This window comes from Neolamprologus brichardi, chromosome 16 (assembly GCF_056152115.1).
Source record: "Neolamprologus brichardi isolate AB-2024 chromosome 16, ASM5615211v1, whole genome shotgun sequence".
Lineage (NCBI taxonomy): Eukaryota > Metazoa > Chordata > Actinopteri > Cichliformes > Cichlidae > Neolamprologus > Neolamprologus brichardi.
The window spans coordinates 11,245,717-11,261,787 of record NC_142119.1 but is presented as its reverse complement, the minus strand read 5'-3'; the positions used below and the strand labels follow the sequence as shown (position 1 = coordinate 11,261,787).

Below are 16,071 nucleotides of genomic sequence, written 5' to 3'. Positions count from 1 at the left end.
TTCAGTAAATGTTGTAAGTAAATATTGCTGTTTTTATTAGTGATTATAAAATAAACATTACAACTCTTTTGTTTGCTTTAACAAAAGATAAAGAAAGATGACTGAATCTTTTTGGGAAAGAAACACTGAAATCTTAAAGCGCAGCACTTCATTCTTTCGAGCATGAACATCCAGAGATGATTTGAATTTCATTTTAAGTGTACACTATTGCATATTAGGTATACTTCCTCATTTTTTAGCTGGTGAACATGAATACCAGACCTTGTAGTCAACAACAACAACAACAACATATGTTTTGATAATGCCATTCAAAATGCCATAGAAAGTAGAGACTTGGTCTGGAGTCAGTGTCGTCTCTTCCTCTGTTATTTTGCGGCTTAATCAGATCTTTTTCATTGTTATGAAGACCACATAATTGACTTACAGTGAGTGGGGCTGGTTTTATAACATAGCCACTATTTTGGGGTAAAAAAAAAGTACTTAAAAAAGGAAACACGAGCTACACATTTCCTGAAACACACATTTTTACATCCTGGTACCTCATTAACACACATGACATCACTTTATGTCAAAAAATTGTGATATCAGAAAGAAAAGAAAGCTCTAACTGGTAAAAACGTTTTTGTGAGAAATATTTGAGTGGCTTCTTAAACTTCTTCCTTCCACTGCTTCGTGTTACTCCCCTCTTCTCTGCTTTGACTTTTACAAAGAAAGGACATATGTAATTATACCCATGTGGAAAAGAAATAGTAAAAACTTATAAAAGACATGCATAAGATGTGGCCCACTTCATATAGTTTATATGATTTACTCATGAAAGTGGCCACTTTCGCATTACTTTCCTATATTGTTTTAGGAAGCATCCAAAACATACAAGTTTCATTTATACAATTTTTCAAGGGATCTTATATCTGTTTTCAGTCTTGTGTGCTTTTCACACAAGTTTCACACAAGACAGATACAAACTTTATAAGATTTATGCATATCTTTTCTATATGGGTAAACCGTGCATGCAAAAAGCAAACTGGCTAAAAATTTGCAATAACTATTGAGTTTGAGTTAATCTGTACGATGTGTTGTGTGTTAGGTTAGCAAAGATCCTCACAAATATGTAAGTATGAACAAGTGATGGTGCTCAGTGTAATCAGGGGTCAGCACTGTGCATCATCTGCTGATGCAAGCTTGTTATGTAATGAGCTGACTCAGCACTTCCTTCTGATTCCCGGTGGGACTCTCTCATTATCACTCATGCGCATGCGCGCACACACACACACACACACACACACACACACACACACACGCACGAGCTTCATGTACACAGGGTGGTTGTAAATAAGGGTTTTTGGCCTGCAGCACGAATCAGTTACTTTCTTCTCATAGAGCTGCTTTCCCGTGCTTTAATCTCAAACAATAACATTTGATCAAATGTATATTTATGGTTCATTTATTGTTCATTTGGAACTGGTGACATTACTGCTCACAAACTGCAGCAGTGGTGTTGCAGATAGTGTAAATATGACATTAAAAATGAAGAAAAAATTGTGAAGGTTTGTACCAATTGTTAAATCTAAAACTTACACAGAGAGAACTTACACTACAAGAGAACTGTAGTTACAATCTTCTATACACTTTTCACTGCATTGTTAGTAGTTACTTATTCTTATATCCTTGCTAAAGGTAATTGGTGTGACCTGGATATCTTGGTCTCAGCAGCCACTTTAGTCAAAAGGAAACCACCATAACTTAAGCACAGGCCTAACTGCAAAATAGGACACCCAGCCCTTTAGTCTTTAAACCTTGTGTTTTAAAGCAAAACGAAAATTTCTGAGTTAACTAACTATAACACCAGTGAGATTAAACTCTGTGAGAAAGCTTCAGTGCGCGAAATGTGTTGTTTGTCGCTTTTGTCCAGCAGAGGTCACTGTTCGTTAAATTTCAGCCCCACTTTCATTTTCACTGCCTTTCACGGGCCGCAAAAGCTAGTGCGCAGCCGCACTCAGCTGCAGTAAGTAAAAAAAAAAATGCAGCGTGAGACCGGAAACACTGTTTTCAAAATAAAAATCGTAGCGCAGTAGAATATCGTCAGTCATCTTTATATAATAGATTATAAAAAAAGAGTTGAGGCCACATAACCACTTACACAATTGCATTATCAGTGCTTTACTTATACATTTGCAATCAGGGTTTATTAATTCCCCCTCGTATCTGGATTTATAACCACATTTCAATGGTAAGACCTTTACATTTGTGTCTGAAATATTTAATTTGACATTTAAAAAAATGAATATCTAAATTATACCCGAAACGGCTTCGTATTTATTATTTCATTCCACCGTAACATTGGCCCGGTCGGTGTACAATTTTGAAATTTGTTCCCCGGATGTCGCACCGTCCAACTGAGACGCTTGACGACACGCGCAGACCTCCAGGCAGACGCGGCGGCGACAATCACGAACTCAGAACGCGCGGCACGGCCACGGACGTCTGTGAAGTCAGTGTCCCGCTGTTTACCTGAACTTAGCCAACCCCGCGCACGCTCTCGGACATAACCGATACACGGACACGCGCAGCGGAGAGGCGGAAAATTATGGCGACGTTGGGACCGGAGTCGGCTCGCCCCCCTCTGGGTTCTTCTCCGTTAGTCCAGGCTCACATCGGCAGCGCCAACCTGCCTCCCAACCGGGGCTTGGAGCGGGCACTGGAGGAGGCAGCGGCCAGCGGCGCCCTCAACCTCAGCTGCCGAAAACTGAAGGAGTTTCCCCGGACAGCAGCCAACCACGACCTGTCGGACACGGTGGAAGCAGGTAGGTTGTTCTTTGGTGTATTGCACTCCCCCAACAGCCCATCCCGGTTAGCTTTTAAGAAGGGGGGCACACCGGTGCTGGGCGGTAACTGCTCCCCGCTATAAACGCGTCACGGCGGCGTGGAGACTCCTTTAAGTAACCGCTGGACGTTATTTACAACATTGGCATTTCCGTTATCCACGAGGACTAACTGAGCGTTTGCTCACGAAGCTGCACGGGTGGTGTGCCGAGCCCTCAGCCCTGGTGGTGTTTGCAAGATGGAACTTTGGCTTCACCTGAACCGGATGCACAGTTGACTTTAACCCCTCCACTGAGTCGTGTTTAGCCTCCTGCTTGGCCTCATTGTGACCTGAGATTTGTTCATTATTGAGAGAACAGTCATAGGAAAAGTTTCAAGTTTCCAAATGACTGAAGCCCTGTGTTTATGGAGGGCTATAGTGAAAGTGGGCACTGGAGCATTTATCACTGATCCGACTGTTCAGTGGAAATCCCCACTACTTCCTTTTAATCCATTACAAGATGTAAACAGGTATGGAGAGTTGGCTGAACCCCGACACACTCAGTCTGGGCTGTTTTAGGCACAACATAGCTATTTTCTTTCCAACCCCATCCCCTATCACGTTAATTACCAGAACACAAAAGGTTATGTGTGTAAAGTTTTCTAACATAAAGGTAACCAATAGAAAAAAAGATGTATTTTTGCGCTGTAAAAGCTGAAGGAAAGGGTCTTTAAGAAAAGCAGATGTTGTTTTATATGAGGGCTCTTTGTTACAAAGAAGGCTTGATATAGGAGTCATGAGTTTAAAAGTTTAAATGTGTTTGCGCTCTAACAGACCAGTTACCTATCCATGTCTTAGACTGTATGTAAAAGATGGATGTAGCCACCATGCAACCACCCGTTGCTTACTGAAGACTGATTATGAAGTCCTGAGCGGAGTTTTTTGTTATTGTTGTCATGTTTTGATACTAGACAAGGACAAAGGGTTGGAGCTGACTGTGAAAGAACTCTGCATACACCTAGGGTGATGCCTTGTGATTCATAAATAACTAGCTAATTAGCATACCCTAAATAATCCTGATTTATGACTCTAAAAATGATCATAATTTGGATCTAAACTTGAACTTTATTCAGTATGATCCAAAATCAACAACCAAGCCCATAAACTCATCAGGAAAGTGTTTACTCTGGTCAGAGAGTAAAGGAGTCGAGTGCCATTTTAATGAACTTCTGTACAACATATGTACATATATTTAATAGCTTCCTGTCTGGTAAGGCTTAAATTCGGTTCTGTAGCTGCATTAAAGGACAATAATATGACTTGCTAAGTGGAACAGGCTTTTCAGAAGTCTTTGTGAATAAAATTATAGTGTGGGTTTAATATGTTATGTAGAACTAACTAGCAGTGTTCCGTATCTTTGCAATATATGTGTACAGGCTATAGAAGCAGTTAGCTTATGAAGTAGCACTCCACTGTCTTGTTCATATGTGATCACTTAGGACTTAAAAATAAATAAATAACATGGCAGCAGCCAAAATGCTAACATTGAGCTTTCAGTGTGGGGTCCTAAACCAATGGCTGATGTCATGGTGGCTGCATCCGTCTTCTAAATACAGTCTGTGATCTTGGTGTATATTGTGAGTCTTGATAAGTATGGGGAGAAGCAGGACTACCTTTATCCATACTGGGGTTCATGGTTGGCATTTTCTTATTGATACATACCAGGTCAAACGGAGTATAGGATATAAGGTGCAGGTCTCTGTGGTTATCAAGCAGTCAAGTTTTCATCACTGACCTACTGCCCTGATCCACATAATAGTTTTCAGTGTTCGCTCTGACATCATGTGGATTCATAAGGATAGATTTGGGGGCATGCTGGTTAAGCTGATTTGCTGTACTGTGCAGGCATTTTATCTTTCAGCTTTTAAAAGTAGTAGAAACACTGGGTTAGACACGTGCTCTAAATGTTGCCTGCTAATGCCGTTGGCAACAAAAACTAAGCAAAGACTGCTCTTCAGAGTAAGTGAATAAATGGGTCGGCTGTGCTACAGTGAAGACAAGTGACGTTACTTTGCTGCACTTCGGTCTCTAACTTTGTTTATGTACACTAAAAAAGAAATGTGGATTACGTAACTGCTGTGGAGCTCACGTTTACAGAACCATCCACCCACCCACGCACGCATGCACACACACGCACACACACGCACACGGCAGCAGCAGTATGAAGTCAAGCGATAGAAGTGATAGCAGTAAAATGAGAGTGTGAAGATTGTGTGCTACAGTTTAACAGCGTTCCTGCAGTATATATTGGGGATTCCTGGTCATGGACAAGACTTTGTGATCTGGGATGTTTTGTGTCACTTACATACCAAATGGCCTTTATAGAATCCTTCTTATAAATCTAAGAGGGTGCTTGTCCTGCCTCTTATCCCTAAGAGTCAGTCAAGAGAAAAAAAGAAAGCAGGTAAAACTGGGCCCTAACAGTTTGCAAGCTGTAGATGTTTGTGTGATATGTGTCAGGACGCTGAAGGCATTTTCCTTTAAAGTGACAAGATGTTGTTGTAGAAAAATGTTGTTCCAGAGATTTATAGGATTGCTGTCAAGGGCCATTGAATCTGTTCTGGCAGCACGTGGTAGCAAAACTTCTTACTCCTAACACTCCTAACACTGTTTATTTTTTCTCTTTAATTTAATACCAGTTTATTTAATGCTTTCTTACCATGACGGTCTCAAGGTGCATCATCCTGATGCCGTGGCTTACACATCCATCCTGGAGGAGACAGAAATCCCATTGGGGTTGTGTCAGGAAGGGCATCTGGTGTGAAAGTCTGCCAAAACAAACATGCAGCGTTACCTGCTGCGATGGCTCTCTATGAATGAGGGATTAGCCGAAAATAGCTTTTAAGGTGCATTATCCTAACCACTTCAGGAAACAGAAGGAGGTGTCAGATTAATGAGATTAATGATTTCATGTACATAGTTAGGTCATAAGTGTTTATTTAATAGTTTGTTGAGTTGTCACAGCAAATATTTGGCAAATAAGCTAAATAAGAAACTGTCTTTCTTTTGGTGTAAAAAATTTGAACTACATATTTAATCCTTGAGTTATCTTTATATGAGGAAAAAGAAGGCCAGTCTCATCAGGACATATCAGTTTTTTCTGCACAATAAGGAAATGCTGCTGCAGGAAATGAAAGAACTGTCACAACTCTCTGGCTTTAAATTGTAAGAAACAAAACATGTAAAATAAGAGAAAAAGTCCTGATGCTCATTATACAATAGGTAAAAGCTGTAAAACTTAGTCCAAACATATGCCTTTCATCACATTTCATCACATTTTCCAGAGCTGTCCACTGGGGCCAGATTGGAGCATTTGGCAGGCTGATTTTGACCCCCCCCCCAGGCCATATGTATGAGACCCCTGCTTTAGGATAAAGGAAGGGTTCAAAAAAGCCAGAGAAAACAGTGCAGCCATTAATATACGTGGGTTCAAAATATCTGTATCAGCCAATATTGGCCCTACTCACTGGTACCTCCTGCAAATTCTGGCTCAATACTCGAAGATCATGGGATAAAGGGATAAAAAATGATAAATTGTCATTTTAAACATTTGGTTGCATGTCAGCGTATCAGTATCAAAGTATCTCTGGCGCTGGGAAAAAGAACCGAAGAAGCTTGAAAATCCTGCTGTAGACATTTTGGAGTGGATATGACCGACATGCTGGTGTGACAGTAGTAAACAGTGGCGTGTTGAGTTTTCTGTAGTGAAGATGGAGGTGTCTCTGATCACACAGCAACTGTGATCAGCTCCCATGAAAAGAAATGAGATGAGACAGAACAAAGTGAGTCACTGTGACAGACAAGCGTGCTGTGGAAGCACTCGTCTTTAAATGCACACATGCACACGCGTATTTATATAAATCAGCTAAAGTGAACACAGAAGCAGTGTGTCAGAGTCGACAGAAGTGCAAGGACTCACACTGTGCTTCCTCCTAGTTTCATATCAGCAGTCGCGCAAGTCTCAGCTTGTAGTGAAACACAAGCTGGAGCTGCTTTCCTTACAGCCTCCTCCCACTAATGGCTTCTCTCAAACTAAGAGGTGGCTTTTTGTTGGAAAAGAGCTACTTTTAGAGTGTTTACAGTCACTCGGGTGAACCACGCTGAAAGGCGGGCTGAAGAAACACAGAAAGATGGCGGGTTTTAACTCCTTTCTGCAGTTGCTGTTTTGGGCCTGCTTCTGCCTGTTCTCAAACCTCTATTTAATACTTAATACAACACACAGATGAAGAAGAGATTTGAAACATCACATCATAAAGCATCATTATAATTTTGTAAGGTTCAGAAAAAGTATAAGGCACATTTTCAAAAGCTTACTCGTGGAAGATGTTGCACATGGTTGTGATCAAGGAAGAGGGACTGAAACAGTTATAAAGGATAAAGAAAAAGAACATTGAGAACGATCAGAGGCCGATGTTGATTGTTAACAGGGTAAAATGTGGTATATCTAATTGAACGTGTGATAAGATTTATTAATATGACACGCTCAGGGAGGGGCTGTATATGTGTGGTTGCAGGTATTTATTTTAGGGTAGATTATATCACTTGTGTCCAGGAACTGAAAGGTGAAGGAAGGGGATCTTCAAACCAAACCAACCAGTCAGTCTGCTTTCAAATGTGGTGGGATCAACAGCAACTACCAAACCGTGTGTGTGTGTGTGTGTGTGTGTGTCTGTTTGTGTGTTTGGGGTGTTAAACATCCCTTAACTGCCAGACATTTGAAAGATAAACAGAATGACATAATGTTTAGTTCTGAGGAATGACGAAATTTTAACCGCAGATTTTATTTATTTATTTTTTAAATCGCAATCATCCACAGCAATAACACGTAACCGATTTTGCTTTCGTTTTATGCGCTTACAAATCCTCTTTTGTGCCGTTCCTGATATAATTGCTATATATAAAAATTCTAGCACTCAGGGTGAAAGTGTTTGGGAAAAATCTGAGAACTTGAATTGATTTCTGTTTAAAGATGATTCCAGGAAAGAGGAAGAGAGTAGGGAGATGATTTTTTTCAGTAATAAAACTCATTCTTTCTGGTCACCACTGTACAGTTGTGAGAATGACATGAATATTAGTTTTCACAAAGTCTGTTTATGTGAAGAGTCAATATTTGCAGTGTTGGCCCTTCTTTTTCAAGAACTCTGCAGTTGGCCCTGAGATGCTGTCAATCAACTTCTGGGCCAAATCTTGACTGATGGCAACCCATCCTGTCATAATCAAAGTTTGGAGTTTGTCAGAATTAGTGGGTTGTTGTTTGTCCATCTGCCTCTTGAGGATTGGCCACAAGTTCTCAATTGGATTAAGGTCTGGGGAGTTTCCTGGCTACGGACCCAAAATTTCAATGTTTTTTCTCCTGAGCTACTTAGTTATCACTTTGGCCTTATGGCGCGGTGCTCCATCGTGCTGAACCATTGTTCCTTACCAAACTGTTCTTGGATGGTTGGAAGAAGTTGCTGTCGGAGGATGTTTTGGTACCATCCTTTATCCATAGCTGTGTTCTTTGGTAAAATTGTGAGGAAGCGGCCCCACACATGAATAGTCTCAGGATGCTTTACTGTTGGGATGAGACAGGGCTTATGGTAGCGCTCACCTTTTTTTCCCCAGACATCCTTTTTTCCAGATGTTCCAAACAATCGGAATGGGGCTTTATCAGAAAAAATGACTTTACGCCTGTCCTCAGCAGTCCACCCGCTGTACTTTTTTACAGAATATCAGTCTGTCCCTGATGTTTTTCTTTTTGTTTGTTTTTTGAAGAGAAGTGGCTTCTTTGCTGCTCTTCTTGACACCAGGCCATCTTCCAGAAGTCTTGGCCTCACTGTGCATGCAGATGCACTCACACCTGCCTGCTGCCAGTCCTGAGCAAGTTCTGAAGTTCTTGATGATCCGATAATGGTAGATTTACGTGCAATCTTAGTAGCAACTACACCCTTGCCTGTGAAGCCCTATTTATGCACTGCGATGATAGCTGCATGTGTTTCCTTGCAGATAACCATGGTTAACAGGAAGAACAATCATTTCAAACATCACCCTCCTTTTTAACACATCCAGTTCACTATTCTAACTCAGTTAGCATGACATAATCTCCAGCATTCATTCCCATAAAAGATCCACAATCTCCTTCTTTTGCCTTCACAATAACTAATAATAATAGGCTTAAAGTTATGACAGTTTTCTACAACAGTATCGGAGCTGCAGCGTCATCTGGTGACAGATGGCCACGGCCACATAACATGTGACAATTTAATGACCTTGGCAATCAATTAAAATATTAACACTTAGATTCACCGAGTTGTACGTCTGGTACCTTCTAGTGACAATAACAATAATTAGTCCTCTAGTGATGGGCTAATGTATAAGGTGATCAGTTCAATTCAGTTTCATGTTCTTTGTTGGCTGCTCTACTTGTCAGCAGCCGTGCACTGATATCTAGCCCGAGAGCTAACGTGGCATGGAGGAAACAATCAGCAGAGGGTCAGCAGGATCCAGCTCCACGGTTAAGTCTAAAAAATGTTGACTTACTAATAAGCCCTGTACCTCACTGAAAAAGGGACCTGGAGGTATTCCTTCAACACCGGTGTCTAAATGGTCCTCGGCCATGGAGCGCTCGTTTTGTAATAAATGTATCACTAATATACAAACATGTTTATATCTGGAAGGCTTGAATCACAGGTGTAAAATGTATGATGGGGCTATGAATTATTCAGTTAATTTCTTCATCAATTAATCATCTTCTCCTCATATTACTACATAGATGCAGAAAAACACTGTAGCTGCCTCTGTGCTGCTGTGTGGTTGTGTTACTGTCCTACAGTGGACACACTGATGAGCTTTTTGGTATTAATGCTCTGTCTGTCTGCTGTGGGTTTTATGTGTGTGAGCATGTGCTTCCCACACATACCCAGCTCTAGACAATACGCATTTCTGCAGTGTTTGGCAGTTTTTTTTTTTTAGTGGACAGACATGAACACACAGACACGCACACAAAGAGCTTTACAATATGTGTGTAAACTGACAACAACAACCTCCATGCGTTTGTCAGGTGTACTGTGCAAATTTTTATATGCAGTTAAAAAGTTCAAATTGTTCTCCACTTGTACTTAAATGCATTTGCACATATAAGCATGTTCATCAGTATATCTGCGATTTATTCTGTTAATAGGCAGTTTTTTTGTTGACCATCAACCCTACCGGAGTGAGACATTCTCCAACCATCAGCAGGTCGGATTGCCATATCTCAGCATTTTTTATTGCACTGTGGTTACTTTCCAAGTGTGTACATGAAAGGTGGAGGAAGTCCCAGAGCACAGACCAAGTTACCAATCAAAAGTGACTACAATAATATTAATAATGATAATAGTTTTTTTTCCCCATTTTTTGTTTAATAGCCAACCCAACTGAAATCATACCTTTAAATTATGTAGATCAAATTTTAGTTGGGACATTCACTATTTGCAGCAAGATGCTTTTGGAGAATTAGCTGCACAATACACAGTTAATAAATGCTTGTTTTCTGTTGCTATATGAATGCAGTTTATTTATTTCTACTAATAGATGCTCTGTTTCTTTACTTTAGACTTTTCTTTGAGGAGGAATTTGAGAAGTTTGTAGTTTTTGTAGTGGTGCAACTGCCCAAACTTTAAGCCACGATTGTATTTTTTATCCTAAAACTGCTGCATGAGAAGCGCTGTCACTGGACTGGTGATGTTCAGGGTGTACCCACCTATCGCTATAATGTCAGCTGGGATAGGAGCAGATGCAGAGTGATTGGGGGAAAAGAAAATGAATACAGTAAAACAGCAGTCCGGGGTTTGCAGAGGTCTTAGATGCTGAAATTATTTACAGGGAGGTTTTTTTTCTTTCCAATTTAAGTATGTTTTCCATATTTGTTGAAGAAATCTGTCAACACGACTTGTACTTATAGTCAGGTCTATTTATTTCACCAGATACCAGATTTAACACAGAACGGGTCCTGACCCCGGATCTGTAAGCAAAACTCTAAAGGGCCCTCCCACCTGACCAAAGAACCATTTGCCATTGTCACAGGGAGGACAGGTTTACTCGATCGCTCTTCCCGCAGTTTACTCTGATTTTTATTTTTTTCTGAAGAAAAGAATATTTTTTTCTTTTTCTCATAGAAACTGTAAACAATGATGTGGGGTCCTTGTATAATTTGTGGGCAACTTGCTTATTGATTTGACTATGCAATATTTTACCAGTCAATAGACCAACAAGCTGCCATGTTGGTCCGATAGTGGTTTACAATATTATAGAAGTCATTAACGATACAGAAAGAGTGCAATAAAGGTTTGAAGGATGCAGCTGTGTGTGTGTCTGTGTGTGTTTAATGTGTGTAGATGGATGCATAATGTGTGCCTGAGGCATGATTTATCCCCCATGACATTACCACCCTCACTTCCTATACCTCAGTGCTGTTCCTTCCCTTTCAGGAAGCGTTGGATTTCCAGGAATGTGTTGGGATGTGGGGTTAGAGGAGGCACTGTCTGCTCAGTGTTCGCGCCACACCTGAACGTAGTGACAGCTGTGACGGAAACACACACCCTCAGATCCTCAAACACTTTTATATTTGGAGGACAGAGTAACCACAGCAGAGTGGTCTTTTGAAAGTGTCAAAAAGCACAATTTTAATTAACACATTTTAACAATTTGGGGAACCAAAAGACAGAAGTGCATGCTTTCCTTCCTCATGATTAGATGTCTTAACATTACCCCTCACTGTGAGCTTCACCTTCAGCCGCCTCCTATTGATTTGTTCTCAGAGGACTCTAAGAGGGAGGACCAGCGGCTCATGCATATAGAATGAGGCAGTTAAAGAAGCAGTTAATGGAGCATTTAATGGTTTTCTCTCTGAGGGATGAAGAGCTACAGAGACGCCAGTTGGAGAGAGTGAGGAGCTCAGGGACATCAGAAAAGAGCTCAGTGGACTGAGATGGAGAGTGCAATCTAACAGGACCGAGTCCAGGTTTTGTCAGCTTGGATCAACGCATGGATGGGCAAGATTTTTGGAAACTTGAATAGTCTAAAAAGTCTGTGCGACTATTTTTTGCCTTTTACAAAAATAGGGGTGTTTTACAGCGTTTCCCACGCTGGTTTCCCCTGATATATTGACAGCTCCTCAGAATATTTATCAAGTTTTTTTTTTAATCATCCATCCAAAATGGTGATGTGATCCATCAGCTACTGCAACCTTCCCTTCTCTTACTCTGAAAGTTCAGCTGCTGCCAGTCTTCAGTGTCATTCAGCTGTGTTGAGTCTCTTGTCTTGTGGTCATTGTTCTCATCTGGAGAACCACTGCATGAATGTGCTGAGCCTTTTCTCATGCTGCTACGCTGTGCTCACAGAGTCTGCTTACATATCTTAGCATTTACTAAGTTAAAGGAAAGACAGTGGCTTGATGCCTTGCCTGAATATATGTGTGTGTGTGTGTGTGTTTGTGAGAGAGAATATTGGGCAAAAACATAGAAAAAAGCACTTCTCTGAAAAAACAACAACAACTTCATTAATGGTGGAAAAAAGATTCCTGATGAAATAATAATGTCTTAGTTAGTCTTTGTTCAGAGGAGGCCATGACACGTGGAACACTTGATCCCTGAGCATAACACCTGACACCTACCTATAAGGATATAACTTCAGGCTGTGACATCTTTTTACACATTGAAGCTGTCACACTGATGTCACATATTACATCATCTTTGAGAAATTCTGTGTAATTGTACAAAAGACAGCAAAAATGAGGTCAAGCTAACATTGAAGTTAGCTACCATCTGCCCAAACTAGGGATGTTCCTGTGACTAATTTCTTACTAGATGCCCATCACTTCTGGATACATCAGCTTTTTTAAATATAAGATAAAGAATAGAATAAACATGCCTTATCTCTCAGGTTTGCCACCACAGACCTACTGTTCTACGTTACTCAATTTTACAATCTTTTTTTCCCAGCTATTTTACAAAGTTGTCTACTGTGGTAGCCGTGGCAATGTCACTATTATTAATTAATTACTCATTAATAGTGATGATAATGGTGAACTGTATGCCTCTGTTTTATTTTATTATTGTAAATGTAGTTAATGACAAAGATGTCCAGAGGCTTGCAGACCTTGCAGAGCTGTAAGTGTCTTTGCACTAGCTTTGCTCTTAGTCAGTGGAGCAAAAGCTAACCTGAAGATGGGTGGAGTTGTGATAATGATACTGTAAGGTGAGGAAATGAGGGTGGAGATGCTGGTTTTCTCACCAGCACAGAGGAGGGAAGTAACTGCTCCCCACTACATTGTGTTCAGGAGGCAGTGCCTTGGAGCTTTTCCTGTTAAGGAAGCCAAGTATCTCCCCACCCCCTCACCACAACTGTAAAGCGTAGCTGCAGCTACAGCTGGACTTATATAATTATTACTTCATGGCTGCCTAATGCAATGCTGATTTTTTTTTTTATTCTCCTAGTGAAGTAAAACACAGCAAACATAAATTTAACATTACACTGGAGAGTCACATACAGCTCTGAGAGGCTATCATTGGAGCTAAATGCTAACTTCTGTAAACTAACACCTTTTGTGGCCCACGTGTGCTGCGCTTCCTGTGCCTTTTGGACATTTACCGATAACCAAATTGAAATATACTTTTTCCACTTTGTGTATGATACCTCGGCTTTGGGTGTCCACTAATATCATCGCTCTGAGGAAGAGACTAGCAATGCTTTGCTCTTTAATTTAGCATTGATTGGTTATTAAAAGGCCCTGCGACAGACTGGTTATCTGGATGATATGAGGAAAGCCTTCGATGTGCAGTTGCATTATTCAGAACACCAGTGACAGTGACTTACAGTGTTGCTTAAGCAAAAGTAATTGAACTCGGTTTAGTTAAAAGCATGCGATACACTGTAGCCCCTCTGTTTTAAGGTGGTCTTTGGTATCAAGCCGCTCCTTGGTTATAACATTAAGGTCAGAACTTCCCAGTCAAAGCTAAAGACTCTGGGAGTCTGTGACAGGCTAATATTTCACAGATCAAACAATTATTTCATTAATGGTGGGAAAATATTTTAAGTAACCGTTAGTTACGGCTCTAACAGAAAGGATTAGGAAGGATCAGGAGGGCATGACTTGTGGGACACTCGATCACTGAGCATATAAGGAAAAGGTTTTTGCTTTTGATACCTGACACTTTCCCGTAAGCCAGGATTTGACTTGAGGCAGTATCATCGCTTTACACATCGCTTGACACTGATGTCATACATTACATCATGTTTTAAGCATTTTTTTCCCTCTTCTTCTTTCATGTTCACGTTTTGTCCTGTAGTCTACTATGTGCTTGCGATTATGGCAGTGCAGCATGCGTGTGGTCACATCTTGTGTGCCTGTGACTGAATTAGATCTTTTGAGGCTTTCTTCTATCAGTGTTTGTCATCTGCTGCTGCGCGCCGCACAGATCAGACGTGTCTCTGAAGCTGCTCTGTGGAGCTGAAAATACAAACACACTGACAGACCAAAGAACAGCCTCAGTCAGCTCATGTAAACCTGCATCTCTTCATTCAGCACATGGATTTATTACCTCAGGTTTGGCAGGGTTAGCTACCACCATTCACTGATTCATGAATGGCAGTTGCAGATGTTAACGTTAACATTTAGACATGTACGGAAAAAAACAGAATGATTTTTTTTAAGCGTTTGCTGCTCATTTAAAATTTTCCACTAAAGAAATTCCAGAGAAGTGCAATGTACTAATGGTCCACATTTGCTGCAGGTGAAACACTGTCTTGCTGTGTGGTGTCCTGGAGTAACACTTACACCCCCACCCCAGCAGTCATGACATGGGAAGGTCCAAGGAAAATACCTAATTATTTGAACCGCTCGTCTGCATCAGGACGTCCCCACCTGCATTCTTGTTCGATAGTGTGCCCCTCTGAGCGGTCTCTCTAGATAACCTTGGAAGGGAACAAATTTCCTTCCTCAGGCCTTTTGCAATCTGAAGGTCACTTCCTTGTGTTCTCTGCTGCACAGTGCACCATGTGATTACACCTATAAACTGTGTCTGCCTGTGTGTTAATTATTGTGAGCTCACTAAATCATCACTCTGCTATAGCGTCATTGTTATGCTTAGGGATACGCTCAGTTCTGGTTTTATACCAGTGGTCAGCTGAGAGAAACTGCTTCTTTTGTATTTAGTTTGTTTAGCTTCACATTGACTAATCACACCTCATCCAGCTGACTTACAGCAAGCTGTTTGTATTGAACAGCAATAACATAACCTGATAGTTACAGATGAGCCTGGTGCCCCTATTCTTAATGGTCTCCTCTGGACCAGTTAAAGGGGGTGTCTTATGTTTGGTTTTTTTTTTGTCTTTTTTATGTTTTCTGCTCTCACTGAGTCTGACCTTTTGGCTTACAGGATTTACTTGTACATACTCTGATCTTATTATTAGAAACGCTGACTATGTTTAATAGGAACTACAACCCTGGGGCAGTACACACATGAAGAATCAGTCAAGCGGCGGTGGCATTCGTCTTCCTCCGATGGTGCCTCTGGAAGTAGACAAACGTAACCTTCATCACCAAATCCAGTGGTGCCGCACACTGGTATTGCCCATTCTTCTCTATGGATCCGAGATCTGGGTCATCCTCTACCACGACCTCAACAAGCTCGAGGTCTTCCAAATGTGTGTTTGCGTTAGATTCTCCAAGTGTCCCTCCGTGATCGTCTCAGCAACAGTGCAATACGTAGTCAATGTCACCAGGAGCCCTCAATGGAAGAGGTGATGGAAAAGCAATGATAGCAATGGTTTGACCATGTCTGCCGCATGAGCAGCCGTCGCTTGCTATATCGCCTTCCTCTGCAGCAGCACCTCGCCCAGTGGAGAATCAAGCATAGTATGCCCAAGAAGAGTTGGATCAAGCAAATTGAAAACAATCTTAAACAACGACGTCTAACCCTCAAGCAAGCAAAGGTCAAGGCCAGAGATTGCAAGCCCTGGAAGTGCATAGTTGACCGGGATGGAAACTCTACGGCACCCCCTGCCAACCGTCAACCAGGGACAAAACAAGAAGAAAGATACACACATGAACTAGTTTGTTAGGTACACCTGTTCAATTCAGTGTTAATGCAAATACCTAATAGGCCAATCAGATGGTAACGTAGTTCATTTTGACATGCAGACATGGTCAAGATGACCTGCTGAAGTTCAAACAGAACATCAGAAAGGGA

The 16,071-nt window shown here is 41.1% G+C and overlaps 1 protein-coding gene across 7 annotated transcripts in view; it reads left to right on the top strand.

Moving 5' to 3' along the window:
* The first annotated feature begins 2,405 nt into the window (after nt 1-2,405).
* lrch1 (leucine-rich repeats and calponin homology (CH) domain containing 1) overlaps nt 2,406-16,071 on the top strand; it is a 94,653-nt gene continuing 80,987 nt past the window's right edge. For all 7 annotated transcript variants that reach the window (XM_006806394.3, XM_006806392.3, XM_006806393.3 and 4 more), the window contains exon 1: nt 2,406-2,804. In XM_006806394.3, coding sequence (XP_006806457.1) covers nt 2,588-2,804 — 217 coding nt within the window. In that variant the 5' untranslated portion in view covers nt 2,406-2,587. The remainder of the gene's footprint in view (nt 2,805-16,071) is intronic.